The sequence below is a fragment of the Lepidochelys olivacea genome (genome assembly GCF_965140295.1).
Source record: "Lepidochelys olivacea isolate rLepOli2 genome assembly, chromosome: 1".
Classification (NCBI taxonomy): Eukaryota; Metazoa; Chordata; order Testudines; family Cheloniidae; genus Lepidochelys; species Lepidochelys olivacea.
In genome coordinates, this window is record NC_140411.1 from 265,759,687 (window position 1) to 265,778,815 (window position 19,129).

The 19,129-nt window shown below is 44.5% G+C and overlaps 2 protein-coding genes across 4 annotated transcripts; one reads left to right on the plus strand and one right to left on the minus strand.

Annotated features, from left to right (window-relative positions):
* Positions 1-30: 30 nt before the first annotated feature.
* LOC311522474 (uncharacterized protein C12orf60) lies at positions 31-16,017 on the plus strand. 2 transcript variants are annotated; one of them, XM_084631854.1, is made up of 3 exons: positions 31-117; positions 8,805-8,894; positions 12,252-16,017. In XM_084631854.1, the coding sequence occupies exon 3, from the start codon at positions 12,273-12,275 to the stop codon at positions 13,041-13,043; it is 771 nt and encodes a 256-aa protein (XP_084487980.1). In that variant the 5' UTR covers positions 31-117; positions 8,805-8,894; positions 12,252-12,272; the 3' UTR covers positions 13,044-16,017. The 2 variants fall into 2 exon arrangements, with proteins under 2 accessions (XP_084487980.1, XP_084487981.1); XM_084631855.1 differs by lacking the exon at positions 31-117 and adding an exon at positions 5,534-5,604.
* SMCO3 (single-pass membrane protein with coiled-coil domains 3) lies at positions 3,785-9,439 on the minus strand. 2 transcript variants are annotated; one of them, XM_084631875.1, is made up of 2 exons: positions 9,366-9,439; positions 3,785-5,582 (listed from the first exon to the last, which is right to left on the minus strand). In XM_084631875.1, exon 2 carries the CDS (start codon positions 5,566-5,568, stop codon positions 4,891-4,893), a length of 678 nt encoding a protein of 225 aa, XP_084488001.1. In that variant the 5' UTR covers positions 5,569-5,582; positions 9,366-9,439; the 3' UTR covers positions 3,785-4,890. The 2 variants fall into 2 exon arrangements, with proteins under 2 accessions (XP_084488001.1, XP_084488002.1); XM_084631876.1 differs by lacking the exon at positions 9,366-9,439 and adding an exon at positions 8,520-8,753.
* Positions 16,018-19,129: the final 3,112 nt, after the last annotated feature.

The following is a 19,129-nucleotide window of genomic DNA, read 5'->3' on the forward strand; positions in this document are numbered from 1 at the left end:
GGAGCGTCGCCCTCCCCGGGCCGCTCTAGAACAGACCTCCTCAGGCTCGATGGTGCGGCGGAAGGAGGGAAGCGGGCTCTGCCGCCTATTAGCCCAGTCGCCCGAGAGGGGGATCACGTGAGGCTGCAGTGGAAAGGGGCGGTAACAGCGGAGGAGGGGGCGTGTCCCAGCTCTGGGCACGCCGCGAGGCTGCGCGGGCCGACAGGCGCTGACGGGCTGGGGGCGGGGCTGCTTATGCCCCGCCTCCGGCTCCCGGGGTTACCAGGCTGCGTGACCTTCTCTGAGCTCCCCTCGCCCCCTGCCCCGCCCCTCCTGCTGTCACGCGCCCTGCTCGCCGCCTCGGCTCTCGCGCAGCTTCTGCCCCCAGGCTGTGCTCGGTGCCCTGGTTGGGCGCCTTTGCCCTGCACCGCCTCTGCTGTTTTCCCAGCGCGTGATCCCGGGCTTCGCTGAGTCCTCTGCTTCTCTGGCCCTTCGCACCAGGGGAAAGTGCTTTTGGTTTAATCCAGCCAGCCCCAGCTTCGGTGTAGACACGGGCTGCGCCGATCGGAGGCGTTCTCCTGCCAGCGTAGTTAATCCACCTCCGGAGACGCGAGGTCCAGGGAAGAATTCTTCCATCGACCTAGGGCTGTGTACACTGGGCTGTGGATTTTCACTCCCCTGAGTGACACAACTGGGTCAACCTAACCTTTTAGTGCAGACCAGGCCTAAATTGCAGGCACCAGATAGGCCTCCTGCTGGTTTCCTGCGCTTCTGATTTCTCCCTTCTCTGCTCCTACCGCCTAATATGTCCTGCCCATTCCAGGCCAGCACTTCCAGTGCCCACATGTGCTTTTTTCCCTCTCTTGCCCCTGGTGCAGGCTAAATGTAGCTACATGTCATATTACCAACTCCACCCAGTCAAGAATCATGAGTCAGTTCTCCCACACCCCCCCAAAAATCTTGAGATTGGTTTAAAATATAAAATGTTGGGTTCTTTTGATTTGCCTTATAGTTTTTGAACTTTATGCTGCACTTAAATAACTTTTTCATCCTTTCCTCCGAAGCCATAAGCACTAAAGCCTTCTTTGTTTTAAAGCTGAAATTCTTACATAATTACATATTTTCAGGAGCTGGGACTTTAAGAAAAACACCAAATGTTACAAGACTTGGCAGTACTGTTACATGGCAAGATGCTTTAAATGCTAGTAGCCACTTGTACCCTGATCTGCTCTCATCTTTGCTGCTAATAGGGAAGCTGAACTAATAGCAACATGGGGAAAATTTTACCAAAAAATAAAATCCTAGTGGTTACAACTATAATCGCCATCCTTTTTTTTTTCCCCAGTCCTCTCACAGGTACTTCCAATCTCTGTCATATGCCCTTTGTCCCTTCTTCATTCTCTCCCAATGACTTTTCCTTCCTTCCTCTCCATCCAGGGTTAGGTTGACCTAACTACTGTGGTCAGGGCATACATTTTTTCACAGCCCAAAAAAACATTAAATTTTAGTAAGGGGCCAACAGTCCCCTTACAAATAAAAATAACCACCCAAATTATACTTTTGTTGGATTTAGAAAGAAGAATTTGGTAAATGTCTGGGCTAATTTACAGTTGACTTTAGCCTGTTTCAAGGTAAAGCACAAGGTTCCTCCTGTCTGGTTTATCTGCATATACCTCTGTGAGGTAGCTGCCTCATCTGGATCATGCAGGACTGCTGACCTGCCACAGGCCTCTGTGAGGTCACTGCCCCCATGCTCCATATTCTGTGGGACAGCTTGCCTGCCACAACCTCTGATAGGAGTATTTCACAGAGATGAGCACCCTCTTCTCCCTTCTCCTTCCCCAGTGGATTTGTCTTTCCTTCTTTCCCACCATTGTCAAGGAAATATAGAAAGGTGAATGAAATTTTCTTTGTCTTTACATTTTTATAATTTTTACTGGGGATTTCCTAATGGTTTATGGGGGTTTGTCTCCCGAGATAGATTGCTAGGTGTCAGAGTAACAGCCGTGTTAGTCTGTATTCGCAAAAAGAAAAGGAGGACTTGTGGCACCTTAGAGACTAACCAATTTATTAGAGCATAAGCTTTCGTGAGCTACAGATATGTGGGCCCGTTGCCAACTGTGCCCACATATCTATTCAGGGGACACCATCACAGGGCCTAATAACATCAGCCACACTATCAGAGGCTCGTTCACCTGCACATCCACCAATGTGATATATGCCATCATGTGCCAGCAATGCCCCTCTGCCATGTACATTGGTCAAACTGGACAGTCTCTACGTAAAAGAATAAATGGACACAAATCAGATGTCAAGAATTATAACATTCATAAACCAGTCGGAGAACACTTCAATCTCTCTGGTCACGCGATCACAGACATGAAGGTCGCTATCTTAAAACAAAATAACTTCAAATCCAGACTCCAGCGAGAAACTGCTGAATTGGAATTCATTTGCAAATTGGATACTATTAATTTAGGCTTAAATAGAGACTTGGAGTGGCTAAGTCATTATGCAAGGTAGCCTGTTTCCTCTTGTTTTTTCCTACCCCCCCCCCCCCAGATGTTCTGGTTTAACTTGGATTTTAACTTGAAGAGTGGTCAGTTTGGATGAGCTATTACCAGCAGGAGAGTGAGTTTGTGTGTGTATGGGGGTGGGGGGGATGTGAGAACCTGGATTTGTGCAGGAAATAGCCCAGCTTGATTGTCATGCACATTGTGTAAAGAGTTGTCACTTTGGATGGGCTATCACCAGCAGGAGAGTGAATTTGTGTGGGGGGGTGGAGGGTGAGAAAACCTGGATTTGTGCTGGAAATCACTTTAGATAAGCTATTACCAGCAGGACAGTGGGGTGGGAATAGGTATTGTTTCATATTCTCTGTGTATATATAAAGCCTGCTGCAGTTTCCACGATATGCATCTGAGGAAGTGAGCTGTAGCTCACGAAAGCTTATGCTCTAATAAATTGGTTAGTCTCTAAGGTGCCACAAGTCCTCCTTTTCTTATTGCTAGGTGTGTGTCTGTAGGTCCTCCCAATGCCCTTTTGCTGAATGGATCAGACAAACTGAAGTGTACACAACTGCATTGTCTTCTAGGGCTGCAGCCTACAGAGAAAATGAGACCTAGAAAAGGGAAGGACAAGAGAGAAAAGGGAAGAGGGATTTAAAGAGAAGGAGGGGAGATAGAGGGAGAAGAAAAGATTAAAAAGTGGAAAAAGAGAATGGGAAGGGGATGAAAAGAGAAGGAGCTACTCTGCTACAATGTCCCCAATATAGTAGTTTTTCACAGATGTGAGCCAGTTATTACTATTATAGAAAACCACTGTTAAGTATTAATGAATATTTCTGAATTGTTTGGTAACAATATCATATTTGTGGAGTATGAAAAGATGGACCTGTGTACAGCCCTGGAATCTTGTTCTTAGCATATGCACAACGTGCCTCAGGTGGCATGTGACCAGATTTCATCGCCGAATTGGGTCTGCTGGTTGAATCATTAGCTTCCCTGGCCCGGGCCAGGTAATGATGGGGAGCGTGAGATGAACACTGATCTATAAATGATAATATATATATGCAGAGCAATTTATATATGGCATCCTATAATAGAGATTGTAATCTTTCCCTTAGTAAGTACTGTGAATTATGTAGATGTGGTTTGATTTTTGAGATAGAAGGAACACGTACATATGCACTAAATCAGCCACACACAGGAAGGAGAACTCTCAAAACCTATAATGTATATTTCTAATTCATTTTAAATTACAATTTTTTGCAAAGAACAAAGCAAAGAAACAAATCACAGCATGTCAGAGAAAGAGAGAGAATACAAATCAAACTTTCTGCTCTAGCCTTTTGTTTACAAAATATGTGAGTTAAGGACATTTAATTTTGTGCTATTCCTGTAATGATGTATGAAACTCAGAACGGTATTGAACAAGCCCTCCGTATGCTCACATCACTATCATGTGAATCACTTTAAAGGAAAATAAAATAAAATAGCATAACAAGTCCTATGATTTATAGGCCAACGATCCTGCAAACACTTTTGCATGTATATAGTCCCAATGACCCTAATGGGACTACACACTTACACAAGGTTAATTACATGTGTGTTTATAGGAGCAGGGCCATAATGAAGATACAGAAAGTATAGTAAGAGATACTGTAGATAAACCCCCCTGGAATACTAGAGCCAACTTATCTTTACTACAGGGTTTAGGGAATTTTCCAAACCAAAATCTGTCAGGATTAGAATTTATTTTAAGATGGGCACTGGATGGCTCCACCAAACTGGTCCAATAGTTACAGGAAATGGCAGTTAAATATTCTTTGATCTTCCCCTATAAAGGTTACTGAAATAAGGTGCATCTACATTGGAAAAGATTTGCCAATATACTTATAGCAGCAAGCCCTCCTAGTGTAGATGCATCTTATTTCAGCAAAAACATTTATTTTATTTTATTTTATTGCCAGTATAATTACATCTCCACTAGGGTTCTTGTGGTATAGAAATGTCATTTAAAAATCATGTCCCTAACTGACATTACTAATCCAGCAAAAGTGTCTCATGTTAACCTGGCCTTTTTCCAGACTGTAGAAATTAGTGATAGTTATGATGATGATGATTTTTGTACTTTGAGCATTTGGAAGTGGATTGGAAATAACCAACTTGGTTCACACAAGCTACCATACATCTGGAGCAGGTACTGTCATACACTACCTACTTGTAGTGGGCTTGAACCAATTTTTCTGTGCCAATGTCCTGAGCCATCAAGGCCCCCATTTTCATGGCTATCTTATGTGCTGCTAAAAAAGAAGTAAGAGCACTCACTCTACCATAAAGAATCAGAAAAGTTAATATAAGCATAACTGGTGTGGTCATTGTGACAGCCAGAGAGAACATTAAAAGCCATTTATTTAATTTTACATTTCACCATAGATGTTACTTCAGTTATGGCACGCTGATATTTTTCTGAGGCTGCCTTAAATTCGACCAGATGCTCCTCATAACTTTTAACAATTCCCAGAAGTTGATCCCTCTCAACTGCTCCCAGGATGGCCTGGAGGATCATGTCAATACCTAGCCCAAGAATGGCAACACCAATACCTCCAAGAACAGAAGCACCAATCTGGGCTAGCAGAGTGACCAGCTTATTAACAGCAATAATTATCATATTTGAGCCGATTAGTTTTACAGCTACCATACCAGCAATGGAAGTAGCTTCTCCTAGAACAATCGAAAAAACTTTGTGTGCTATTGCAATTTTCTCCATCTCTGGCTCTTTGATATCATAAAGCTTTTGGTACAGCATTGGCTCCAGCATTTCCTTCATTTCTTTGTCAATCTTCCATACTTCCTGTTGGATCTCACTCATGGCTTGGATGATAATGTCACAGTTTTCCTTGATTGTGCCACCCTTTTCCATCTTAATCTGGGCAATTGTACACCCCAAGTGTGCATTCAGTACTGCAATCAGTTCATCCGTGGCATGGAAATTAACCAACATGCAGTCCAGCAGCTCCTGGTGCAGACGGATCACTTCTTGACGTCTCTTCGGGTTATCTGGGTAGAGGAGGTCACTCAGAGCCATTCTTCAGAGAAGAGCTGCAGAGAGAGGAAAAATAAGGTTTGTTACCATCTTTAAAACCCAGAACACTAGAAGGGGACTGGATTGCATTGGGAACTGGGATACAGAGCCTGTAGGTCAGTGGTTCACTTTAGACCCAACAAGTCAAATCCAGAGGTGTGACTCAATTTGTCTTGAAGTAGTCTTAAAATGACATAATTTACAACTTCTGTATCTGTCCAACATATACATTACACCACAATAGACTTCCTTAAACTTTTACCTGCTTAGCATTGTGAACTGACATCACCTTTGAATTTAGCCCAATGAATGAATCTGACTGACTGCAAGGGAATTTGAGTAGGTGTAAATCATGCCACCAATGGTCTAGAAGAGAGGAGTGTATCAAAAAAGCAGCTCACAGATCAGTGTTATCACATGTTTAAGGTAAAGTAGGCCTGTCCTTCCTGTAGCTTATTCCTTCTTCCGGCTCTTTGGTCCATACATTAAACTGACTTGAATCCCTTACACTTATTCACATATTAGCAAGTTGGTATAAAATAAGTCTAAGGGAATCTGAGAAAGTCGAAGTCAAAACCTTGTTCTACACACAGTTTTTCTATCAGTGTAATAATTTCGCATTACCAAAATAGTTATGACAGTAAAACCACTAGTGTGGACACAATTATACTAGTATAAAGGTGCCATGTAGCAGTATAGTTAGGCTTGGCAGGATTGGATAACAATGGATAGATGTTGCTAAACATTTCTTTCAGCTGACGCACTGAAATCAATGAAAAAATAGCCATTGGTAACAGCGCACGTGCAGTTTCCCCTCCCCTACCCCCACCCTGTGGCCCCAGGGATCAGGTGTGATTGGCTCTGTGGCAGTGAAGAAAGCCCTTTGCAGCCCCGCTGTCACAGCCCTGCTGTCACACCAGCTGGAAGTGCTGGGTCTGCGAGTCTCTTCTCTGCCCCAACAGGCCTGCAGCCTTTCCTGCACCTGGCCTCTCCAGGATTCGGGTGTCACGAGTCCTGTAGCAACAAAGGGAGCCCTCTGCAGCCCTGCTATCAGGGTTCCCTGCGCCACTTCAGGGCTGGTGTCGGTAACACCTAATCCCTGCAGTCACAAAGTGTGAGGAAGACTGCGGTTCTGGTGGGACAGAGCAGAGTCCCAGCCAGGCCTGCAAGGAGGAGGAGTTGCCCCCAAGCGCCCATCCCCATGCAGGAGCCATTCAGAAGTAGGGTGGCCTCCCCCACACAGCTGAGAGCTCATCCTCCTCTTTGCAGCCCTGGCCAATGGTCTCTGCTCTGCCCTGCCAGGACTACAGCCTTCCCCACACTTTGCGCCTACAGAGATGGGGTGTCATCGGCCTCACAGCTACCTCACAGAGGTAGCGCTCTGCAGTCCTGCTGTCCTGGCCCCACTCACTCACCAGCCAGAAGTGCAGAGGTTATCTGGGGCAGAAACTGTTCAGCAGCACCCTGTGGCTTGGGCCTCGTCCTCCTTGCAGGTCCAGGGATCTCTGCTCTGGCTGGCCAGGACCACAGCATCCCTCACACCTTATGCATGGGTGTATTGGGCCCCTCGACTGCACATGGAGCCCCCTGCAGCCCTGCTGTCAGCACTGCCCTAACCCCAACCCTATCCCCCCTTCATTCCTGTAACTGTAAGAATAAACATTTTTTAAAAAAAATCAAAATCAATATTGTTGAAATTGAAAAAAAATAAATATTGAATTCTGCAGAGCCTAAGAATTCCTGTTCCCAAAGGGGAATAAGTAATCCTGGAATAAGCACCTTTATACCAGTATTAGCCACAGAGGGGAATGTATGGCTTTAACTATACCGGAATATTTAATATGGCACAACTTTTGTGAGTAGCCAAGGCCTAACTTATACTACCTTCCACATCACCTAATATATCTCAGTGTATTTTTGCCCTGATATTTAACCTAAATGTTCGCTTTCTTAATTTGATCTCAGTATTCCTGTTTATTTCCCTATCACCATAGAAATTTTCTCCATCCGTCAAATATCTGAAGATGGTTATCTTGTTGCAAATTTAGTTAGAGCATGCCGTTTAGGCACTGTCCATATTAAGGGGTGATGCTTAATTGCACTGCCCTAGTTGGAGCACTAGGAGGCATCCTGCCTCAGAGAAAAAATCTCTCTCTCAACTCCCCCTGGCCACAGGAGAGAACACATCCACTTCCACACCCTTTTGTGGGTAGCGACCTTCTCCCCATTGTGTGTCAGTCCTGCTCCAGTGCAATTGGTGGGAGTACTATAGGCCCATCTTCTCTCACACTTCTTTTGGGAATGCTGTGTGCCTGGGAAAGTAGGAACTGAGCAGACACTGCTCCCCTGACTGCAAGGTCTGCAATTCTGCCTGAGTGCACAGGCTGCTTGGCCTAACCACCGTAAAGGCTAGGCAGAATCTGGCTCTAGTTATCACTTAACCAAGCTGTAATATATCATTTTAGCTCTTTCAATCTTTCCCTACAGGCTTCCCCCTAATAATTTGTGTTGTCCTTGTCTAAACAGTCTCTAGTTTGTCACTATTTTTCTAGCACTGCCCTAGAAGGGAGTATTATTCCCCTGCCCCAAGACATGTTGCCTTTTTACATGCAGCCTGACACTTCTTGGCCTTTTTTGCTTCTGTGTTACATTAACAAATCATACCTACTATGCGATTCACCTTCATCCCTGGGTGCATAGGTTTTCTGGTTTCTATTTTTGCATTATCCTCCTTCTCATTGACAATCTGGGTTTGGGGTTATTTTTGTGTACTAGCCTGCATTTTTCCACTCATTTTGTTATTGGTGCTTAGATAATACAATGATAGGCACCTCACAAATATCTAAGATATGGTAGATCACATAGCTATTTCTAGTACTAGGCTCCTTCATATCATTTGTCTGTCCTTACTAGTTTTTGCAACACTTGCCAATTTAGAATCAGCTGTCACCTACCTGGTGGTACTCCACTAGACGCCACTCCTTTCCTCAGCAGGTTGCATTGTTATATATCATTTTTTGAGTCGCCCTTCAACCAGCCTTCGATCCAAGTGACCATGTTCAGCCACAAGCCAATTGGAATTTATATAATTAGTAACATTGTGTGGAAAATTTACACTGATCTATGAAAATCCAAATATATTACATCTACTGCATTTCCTTCACACACTTCTTTTGAAGTTCTGTCAAAAAAAAATAAATAGGGCAATCTCTTCAACTCATGCTTCTTTTTCCTTTCAGGATGGAGGAGGTATTGTTCATGTACACTAGGAGTTTGTGATTTTGATGAAAAGCCGTGAACTGAACTGAAACAAAGCCTTGTGAAAGCAGGTATGATTTCTTTTCAATTCTGCCTAAGGAAAACAGAACAGGCTTCTTTCTTCCTCAGAGTGGTATTTGGGTCCTTTCCCTCTAATGAGTTCTCTGTTAAAGGTTGTTGGTTAGTACTGTATTGTAGACATTTGGAGAGGATGAAATGTGCTGAATGGAGCACAACTATTGTGAATGTTATTAGTATAATAGAAATTTAAGAAGTGGAAGAGGCCTATTAGTTCATATTCTTTATTGCTGGCCAATCTAGGATTATTTCAGTTTATCCTATTATACCTCCTCTGAACATCATAACCCTCTCCCTCTTTGGCATTGACACTTTTCAGATGATGTTATATTACTCCTATAGTCAATATCCAAGCTGTCCATATATATTTATTTAAATCTTTGTGCATACTATAAGTCAGCCTCTGCAGCCCAACATAAATATTTTTAAGGGATTCTACACAGCAAATCATAAAGGCTACCTACCTGCTTTTTAGTCAGAGCTCTGTAATCAGCTGTAGATGTGCAGGACAGTAAATTCTCTTTTCACTGGATTTCTCTGGCTGTTTCTGGTGGAATGTGATGACCTAGGTCTGCAGGGATTGTTGCTACAGTTGGGTCCTGTTGCCTGCCTGGTTTGTAGATTATTTTAGTGTAACACTGCTCTCTGGACGCTATACCCAGCCTCAGCTCATTGTTTCTCTGTCCCCCTTTCAATTTTAAAATTGTTTAGTTTATTTCATGTTGGTAAAACAATTTGATTCACAACCCTAGAACCTGCAGCCTTCTGTTTATGAAAGGAACTGGTACAGTACAAATTCATATGCATCTAACACATGTTCCATCAAAAACATTTCTAACAATATATACTTCATAAACTTGAGTGCCCTGCAAACATAATCACAAACAGCTACGTGTTCTGCTGTAGCTGTAAATCTGTGAATTCCAAAAGAGAAGTCATAGGCAGTCCAACACAAATAGAAGAGTATATACCACCAAATATATGCTTGGTAGTACAAACCTCTGTCACAGCAGGGGAGCCTGTACTCCAACACTAATCCCATTTAAACTCCATGCTGGGAGTCTCACAAAAAGACAGACTCATGGCCGTGCATCACACTTTGGGTAGAGGGACCTCCTGCGTGTCAGATGCAATCTCCATGGCCACACCAACTGACAGACCCTTCCTCAAGTCAAAATGGATACATTCTGAGACTGCAGGAAAAGCTCTGTTCTACTGCCAGGTGAGGAAAGGTTAATCCATAATTTCCAGTTTGGTTTTCCTCTGAATGACGAGACATTGGTTCAATAGAGAATCAGGCACAAAAATCCTCTTGACATCAGAGTTTTGGGTGTGCAAGAAATCAGCACAGAGAGAGAATTCTAACTACATAAGCACTAATTCTGTGCAACATTCTGATTTCTGTTTTTATTTTAAAGTCTCCCATTCAAGTACTGACCAGGGTCATCTAGTTTAGATTGCAAGACCTGATGATATCACATCCCGAGTGGATGGAGGTGCAGGAATGTGCCTTTTCTTCTCTGACTGATATAGAAATACCATCACCTAAGCTTTGTTCCCTTTAAGCATTCATCCAGTTTGTGCAGGGCTTCCTGCCAAATTCAACTCCTTGATACTACATCCGTAAGGTTTCAGAGTAGCAGCCGTGTTAGTCTGTATTCGCAAAAAGAAAAGGAGGACTTGTGGCACCTTGTTAGTCTCTATCGTGCCACAAGTACTCCTTTTCTACATCTGTAAGGTTTCTGGTCAGTGTTAATCCTTCTGTTCTGGAGTCTTCGTCCTATAGGTTAGAATGTGATTGGCAATCATTTAACAAGAAATGAACAGTTATTCCTCCATGTACACTAGGAAATACCATATTTGTAAATATTTTAAGATTTGTTTAATATTTTAAAATATTTTCTTTCTTATAAAGACTTGGTAAATCCCACATGCCAGCCACTGATACAGTGCTTGGAATTCTTCTTGGTTTCCATTTTGTTACCAATAGTTCTTAGGTCATTGTTAGAACTTGTATTATCTTGCACAAGAACATAACACATTTCAGGCCTGATTCTGCTCCTACTGAAGTCAATGGAAAAATAGCAACCGATTTAAAAGGAAGCAGAGTTGAGCCCTTCATGAGCAGGAAATACATCCAACAATCCTTCTGCCCTTTTGAGATAGATCTGAATTAGTGCTGGAGAAACCTCATAAAATCGTCATTTCTTTCCAATTCAGATGCTTATCTGAACTGTATTAATCTGAAAATCAGACTGGAAATGTAAAGAGAACAGAGTTTCTTGGGAGATAACTGGTGGTTTCTACTGGAATACAGAACACACAAATGGTCTTTCTCATGGTTTTTCAGAACTTCCACTTACAGCCCAAACCAGTAAATTCAGGGATATCTGACTTTTTTGTTTAAAGAATGTTAATCACAACTCTTTCAGAGCTCTTGAGTCTGGGGAAAAGATTTAGTCTGGCTTGCCCATCACTAATCTTTTTTGTTGACATTTCAAGTGCTAGATCCTCCCCTCTTGTGCACTGAGAAGGGGCTAACAGAGGTGGAGAAACTCTTACCCTTCACCACCGCTGTGCAAGAAGTAGGGCAGAGTTTCTCCCTAGCAGTCAAAAGAATGATAAAATGAAAGTCCAATCAGTGAGTTTGCTTGTGTCTCAACCTACCAAGAGCTGTGGAATGCTGGCTAAGCAATGTGTACATAACCTTAGTTGAATATCAGGATTACAACATTCAGCAACACGTGCATGCTGAGCAGATGCTCACTACTCCAGAATAAGGAAGAAATAGTGTGCCTGACTCCCAGTCCTGAGCCATTCTGCCCTGTGACTGAAGAATGCCCCTTATGGACCTAGTACCTTTCTGCTTCCTCCACAGAGGACCTTGCTCTAATTTTGTATGGCGCACACAGTATATACATAGGGGAAAAAATGTTACATTTAACCAAAACAATTATAGCTAGTGAGGATGAAGACAGGTATATTATTTCCCAAAGACTTATAGTAAATCTAACAATAAATAGCTAATCTGTTCTTCCTCAAGAGGAATGTTCTCATTCCTACTCTTAATTCCGCATTTCTGCTTACACTTAAAGGGTCAGATTCATTCCTAGTATAAGCATGAAAATCAGTGGAGTTGCACCTGCTTACATCAGTTCTACATTTGACCCAGAAAACAAGACACATGAAATGTAGAGGCTAATGGAGGCTACACTATTTAGGAGGAGTTGTACTGTAGTTCTGATTTGAAAAAAAAAAGTGTACGGTATTATTATTAGAGATTTATAGCTCAGGATACAGGTACTGTACCTCTTAGATTCCTCACCTATGTCTTTTGATTTGTTTTTCAGTGTCAAATCTCTTCTCTGGAAATGTTGTCCATCTTTGGTGCAGAGAGAGATAAACAAAGGGTGCTCGCAGCCAGCCAGACTTTGTATGATTTCATATACATATATGTCTCTTCCACTAATACAATATTTCGAATCCTCAATCAGCACCTTGGCACCAGCTTCCCCATCATTACAGTGAGGGAAAACCTCAGCATTAAGGAGAACCTTCAGCTCCTGATCAGTTCTCTGAAAGAGATGCAGGCTGTTGTGGAAATGAAAGACAAAGATGTGCAGCAGAGCATCAGCCACCGTTTATATGCTAAGATGGTTGGGCCCATCACTTCTCTGCAGGAGAAGATTACTGTTGTGAAGGACCTTTATGAAAATTATAAGGGAATCCTAGGAAGTATCGGTGGTCCAGTCGCTGCCGTGCTACTGAAACACAGCAATCTCCCTGAGACTGTAGAGTCTGCCGTTCATCATCTAATGACTTCCCCTGCCCTGTCCCTCCAAGTGGCTGACCTTCTCATGAGCCACAATGAAATTGTCAAAATACTCCCAACTGTCACTGAGAACAGCCCTTCTGGGAGTAGGATTCAAGAATCTAGACATCGCGGTCCATCAACTGCCTTCTCATTTTCCAATTTCTTGCAGGCTGTGCTTTGGGGAAAGGCTTCTACAAATACTCTGAAAATAGCTGCAGACTATCTGGAGGAGGCTGTCAGAGTGCTGAGACCATCTTGTGAATCTTTCCAGTGCATTGTTAAACTGGCTGAGGTCTATATCTCACTGATAACAGACAAGTTGCAGTGATCCATTTTTAGAAATATGCTTCTGTTCCTTCTTTTCTTACAACAAGGGATGTTGCATAAAGAAACAAGAGAAAGTTGCGGCTAATTTCTGATTCCACAATAATTTCTGCAATCCCTTTTAGTGTCTAGATTTGAGCATTGCACTAAGGCGTCAAGGTGAAGTCTTCTTGCTTTGTTAATTTAAAAACTTGATCAATAAAAATCAATAGGAAACTAATGTAAACAGGAAAAAAGTCTAAGAATCAAAATGCTGAAACAGTATCTGTTTTAGCAAGTGTGTTTAAACTTTCTGGGCAAGCTTTTTAGATTATTCTGATAGCAACAATTCATTTTGACAGGTCAGGTTATAGTGGCTATCTAACAGGAATTAGCTCATTCAAAATAAGCTATAATAGTACTGGTCACTGGGAGGTTAACCATCATGGTTGGATTTTCATCTGATGACCAACTGGGAATAGTAAATCACTGTGATTTGAGATGAGAAGTAACTAGATAATCTGTGGTAGAGTGAAAAATAATCTTTGTCTACACTATGAAATTAGGTCGAATTTATAGAAGTCGGTTTTGTAGAAAGCGGTTTTATACAGTCGATTGTGTGTGTCCCCACACAAATGCTCTAAGTGCACGTAGTCAGTGGAGTGTGTCCACAGTACCGAGGCAACCATCGACTTCCAGAGCGTTGCACTGTGGGTAGCTATCCCACAGTTCTCGCAGTCTCCATTGCCCATTTGAATTCTGGGTAGAAATCCCAGTGCCTGATGGGGCTAAAACATTGTCGCGGGTGGTTCTGGGTACATATCGTCAGGCCCCCCTTCCCTTCCTCCTTCCGTGAAAGCAAAGACAGACAATCCTTTTGCACCTTTTTTCTTGAGTTACCTGTGCAGACACCATACCACGGCAAGCATGGAGCTCGCTCAGCTCACCGTCACCGTATGTCTCCTGGGTGCTGGCAGACATGGTACTGCATTGCTACACAGCAGCAGTTAATTGCCTTTTGGCAGCAGACAGTGCAGTATGACTGGTAGACGTCGTCGACGTAGTCCAGGGTGCTCTTTTAACTGACCTCGATGAGGTCAGGGGTGCCTGGGCAAACATGGGAGTGACTTAGCTAGGTCATTTCCCTTTTAAGTTTCGTCTCATGGCAATTTAGTCCTACTGGCAGTGCACTGTCTTTTAATCAGCAGCCAGCAGAAGACGATGGCCAGCAGTCACACTGCACTGTCTTCTGCCGAGCACCCAGGAAATGATGATGGCCAGCAGTCGTACTACACCGTCTGCTGCCAGCAAGATGTATAAAGATAGATGAAGTGGATCAAAACAAGAAATAGACCAGATTTGTTTTGTATTCATTTTCTCCTCCCTCCCTCCATGAAATCAATGGCCTGCTAAACCCAGTTTTGAGTTCTATCCTTGAGGGGGCCATTCTGTTTCTCGCAAAGCCACCCCCTTTGTTGATTTTAATTCCTTGTAGGCCAACCCTGTAAGCCATGTTGTCAGTTGCCCATCCCTCCGCCAGAGCAACGGCAAACAACCATCTCGCGCCCTTTTCCCTGGATTGCCCAAGCAGGAGCAGATGCCATCGTACAGCAAGCATGGAGCCCGTTCAGCTCACTCCAGCAGTTATGACCATTGTAAACACCTTGCGCATTATCGTGTATGTGTATGCAGAACCACCACCTGAAAAACCAGGCGAGGAGGCGATGGCAGCGCGGTGATGAGGACATGAACACACTTTTCTCTAAAACCGCGTTCCCCCGCAATTTGGAGATCATGGTGTTAATGGGGCAGGCTCATGCCGTGGAACGCCGATTCTGGGCCCAGGAAACAAGCACAGAGTGGTGGGACCATATAGTGTTGCTGGTCTGGGATGATTCCCAGTGGCTCCGAAACTTTCGCATGTGTAAGGGCACTTTCATGAAACTTTGTGACTTGCTTTCCCCTGCCCTGAAGCACAAGAATACCAAGATGAGAGCAGCCCTTACAGTTCACAAACAAGTGGCAATAGCTCTGTGGAAGCTTGCAACGCCAGACAGCTACCGGTCAGTCGGTAATCAATTTGAAGTGGGCAAATCTACTGTGGGGGTTGCTGTGATGCAAGTAGCCAGTGCAATCATTGAGCTGCTGCTATCAAAGGTAGTGACTCTGGGAAATGTGCAGGTCATATTAGATGGCTTTGCTGCAATGGGATTCCCTAACTGTGGTGGGGCTATAGACGGAATGCATATCTCTATCTTGGGACCGGATCACCAGGGCAGGCAGTACATAAACTGCAAGGGGTACTTTTCAGTGGTGCTGCAAGCACTGGTGGATCACAAGGGACGTTTCACCAACATCAACGTGGGATGGCCGGGAAAGGTTCATGACGCTTGCATCTTCAGGAACTCTGGTCTGTTTAAACAGCTGCAGGAAGGGATTTACTTCATAGACCAGAAAATAACTGTTGGGGATGTTGAAATGCCTTTAGTTATCCTTGGGGACCCAGCCTACCCCTTAATGCCCTGGCTCATGAAGCCGTACACAGGCACCCTGGACCGTAGTCAGGATCTGTTCAACTGTAGGCTGAGCAAGTGCAGAATGGTGGTAGAGTGTGCATTTGGATGTTTAAAGGGTCACTGGCGCAGTTTACTGACTCGCTCAGACCTCAGCGTAACCAACATTCCCATTGTTATTGTTGCTTGCTGTGTGCTCCACAATCTCTGTGAGAGTAAGGGGGAGACGTTTATGGTAGGGTGGGAGGTTGATGCAAATCGCCTGGCCGCTGAATACGCACAGCCAGACACCAGGGCAGTTCGAAGAGCACTGCAGGAAGCGGTATGCATCAGAGAAGCTTTGAAAACCAGTTTCATGACTGGCCAGGGTACTGTGTGACACTTCTGTTTGTTTCTCCTTAATGAAACCCGCCCCCTTGGTTGCCTCTAAATTCTCTGTAAGCCATCTGCCCTCCCCCCTTCGATCACAGCTTGCTTGCAAAGGAAATAAAGTCACTATCATTTAAAAAACATGTATTCTTTATTAAATGATTATAAAAATAGGGAGATAACTCACAAGGTAGCCCGGGTGGGGTGTGGGAAGAGGGTAGGAGGGAAGGAAAAGGCCACTTTAAAACTTGTTGAATGCCAGCCTTCTGTTGCTTGGGCTGTCCACTGGGGTGGAGTGGTTGGGTGCCCAGAGCCTCCCACCCCGCATTCTTGGGCGTCTGGGTGAGGAGCCTATGGAACTTGGGAAGGAGGGAGGGCAGTTAAACAGGGGCTGCCGTGACAGTCTGTGATCCTGCTGCCGTTCATGAACCTCCACCAGACGCCAGAGCATGTCCGTTTGATCCCACAGTATCCCCAACGTTTCCTCTCCTATGAGGAGACCTCTCCAACCTCTCCTCACGTTCATCGGCCACCATCCTGTATTCTGCTATTGTGTCCCTCCACACAGCTCTGTCAGTGCCGGACGACTGCATGAGCTCAGAGAACATGTTATCACGCGTGCGTTTTTTTCACCGCCTTATCTGAGATAGCCTTTGGGACAGAGGAGGGAGGCTTGAAACATTTGCAGCTGCTGGAGGAAAAAAAGGGAGTGAAGTATTTTAAAAGATACATTTTACAGAACAATGGCTATACTCTTTCACGGTGAACAACGCTATTCACATTACATAGCACATGTGATTTTGGTACACAGTCGCATTTTGCATCTTGTATTGAGTGCCTGTGGCTTTGGTGTTAGAGATCACACACGCAGGGCCGGGCAACAGAATTTGGCTTGGAGGCGGCCATGGTAAGCCATAGTCTTTTGGCTTCTGCAACCTTCATAACAGCAGAACCTTTCCCATACCAAGCAAAGCCTGTTGAGTTTGCCATTTAGTGCTGCAGTTTTCTTGTTAACGTGCAGCAGCAGAAACCAAACTAACCTCCTCCCCCCATCCAATTCTCTGGGATGATCGCTTTTCCCCTCCCCCCACCGCCTGGCTGGTATCAGGGAAGATCCCTGCTAGCCAAACGCAAACAGCTCAGCGCCAATGGCCCCCCCTCCCACCGCGTGGCTAACTGTGGGGAGGATTTCTTTTCAGCCACAGGCAAACAGCCCAGTAGGAACGGGCATCTCTGAATGCCCCTTAATCAAATTCCCCTATATCAACCACGTTACCGTGAACGATATCACTCTCCTGAGGATAACACAGAGAGGTAAAGAACAGATGTTGCTTGAATACCAGCAAACACTGGGACCATACGCTGCCAGGCTTTGTCATGCAATGATACCAGATTACTTGCAACTAGCATGGCGTGGTAAAGCGTCCTACCATGGAGGACGGAATAAGGCTGCTCTCCCCAGAAACCTTCTGCAAAGGCTTTTAGAGTACCTCCAGGAGAGCTTCATGGAGATGTCCCTGGAGGATTTCTGCTCCATCCCCAGACACGTTAACAGACTTTTCCAGTAGCAGTACTGGCCACGAATGCATCCCAAGTCCTCAGGGCTACTTAATCATTAAAAAACGCTTGCTTTTATAACATGTATTATATTTAAAAAGGTACACTCACCAGAGGTCCCTTCTCTAGCTTCGTTGGGTTGGGAGGGTATTTCAGTCAGGGTGATAAAAAGATCCTGGCTGTCGGGGAGAACGGTGTGCTGTGTGCTTTCCCCAAGCTCGTCCTCCTCCTCCTCTCTTCCCCATCCGCAAAATCCTCAGCCATGGCGGAGAGCACCCCATCATCGGAGTCCATGGACGGGGTGGGGTAGTGGTGGCGGCCCCCCCAGAATTGCATGCAGCTCAGCATAGAAGCAGCATGTCTGGGGCTCTGTCCCAGAGCATCCATTTGATTCTTTGGTTTTCTGGTATGCTTGTCTGAGCTCCTTAAGTTTCACGTGGCACTGTGTTGCGTCCCTGATGTAGCCTCTGTCCCTCATGGCCTCTGAGATTTTTTGTAATGTTTTGGCATTTCGTCTTTTGCAGCGTAGTTCTGATAGCACGGATTCCTCTCCCCATACAGTGATCAGATCCAGTACCTCCCATTCGGTCCATGCTGGAGCTCTTTTTTGATTCTGAGACTGCATGGTCTCCTGTGCTGATGAGCTCACCTGGCAAACAGGAAATGAGATTCGAAAGTTCCCTGGGCTTTTCCTGTACACCTGGCCAGTGCATCCGAGTTCTGAGTGCTGTCCAGAGCGGTCACAATGGTGCACTGTGGGATAGCTTCCGGAGGCCAATACCTTCGAATTGCATCCACACTAACCCTAATTCAAAAAGGCGATGTTGATTTCAACGCTAATCCCCTCGTAGGGGAGGAGTATAGAAATAGATTTTAAGAGCCCTTTATGTCGAAAAAATGGCTTCGTTGTGTGGACAGGTGCAGGGTTAATTCGGATTTAACGCTGCTAAATCCCACATAAACTCGTAGTGTAGACCAGGCCTTAGAGTCTGCCACAGGCTTTGTGTGCAACTTTTGGGCAATTCATTTAATCTCTTTTTGCTTCAGGTTCTCTGTGAAATTGGCATATTCTCTCCCTACCATAAAGGAGCATTGTGAGGCTACATTCATGAATGAATGTTTACCACTCTGAGATTCTTGGATGGAAGATGCTGTATAAGTGCAAGTGTTATTATGGGGACGAAACCTTTGTGATTGGGCAAGTAAACCAGAGAAACATAATTGATGGAAGGGATTTGTGGAAGCTTTTCCATATTTCATGCCTACGTATGACCTCAGAAACTAATTTGTTTTCTGTAACTCTCTTCTGAAGTCAAAATAAAACCTAAAAGAGACTTTGCTGCCTTTGAAGTGTGTAATGCCTGGTCTGGAGGAATAACATGGTGGCCAGGTTTAGAAAGAGTCTAGCAAAGCAGACCTGATGAGGAGTTCATTGAGCAAACTGAAGGAGGAACCTGGCGAGGTGATTTAAGGGAAGGATTCAACAGGGTGAGCTAAAGAAGGGGCACAGCTGATGGGCTGGAGGAAAGGCATATTGAACAGGTTAGTGGAAGAATACATCACCTGAGATGCACAAGGAAAATTTAAAGGCAGAGAAAAGGTGATGCACAGCTGTTAAAATGGAGGAAGGGTGTAGCAAGTGAGCTGAAATAGAAGTGAATCACCTAGACAG

Excerpts from the sequence above, each read along its gene's own strand:
- LOC311522474 (XM_084631854.1), top strand. The coding sequence starts at position 12,273 with ATGTTGTCCATCTTTGGTGCAGAGAGAGATAAACAAAGGGTGCTCGCA.
- SMCO3 (XM_084631875.1), bottom strand. The coding sequence starts at position 5,568 with ATGGCTCTGAGTGACCTCCTCTACCCAGATAACCCGAAGAGACGTCAA.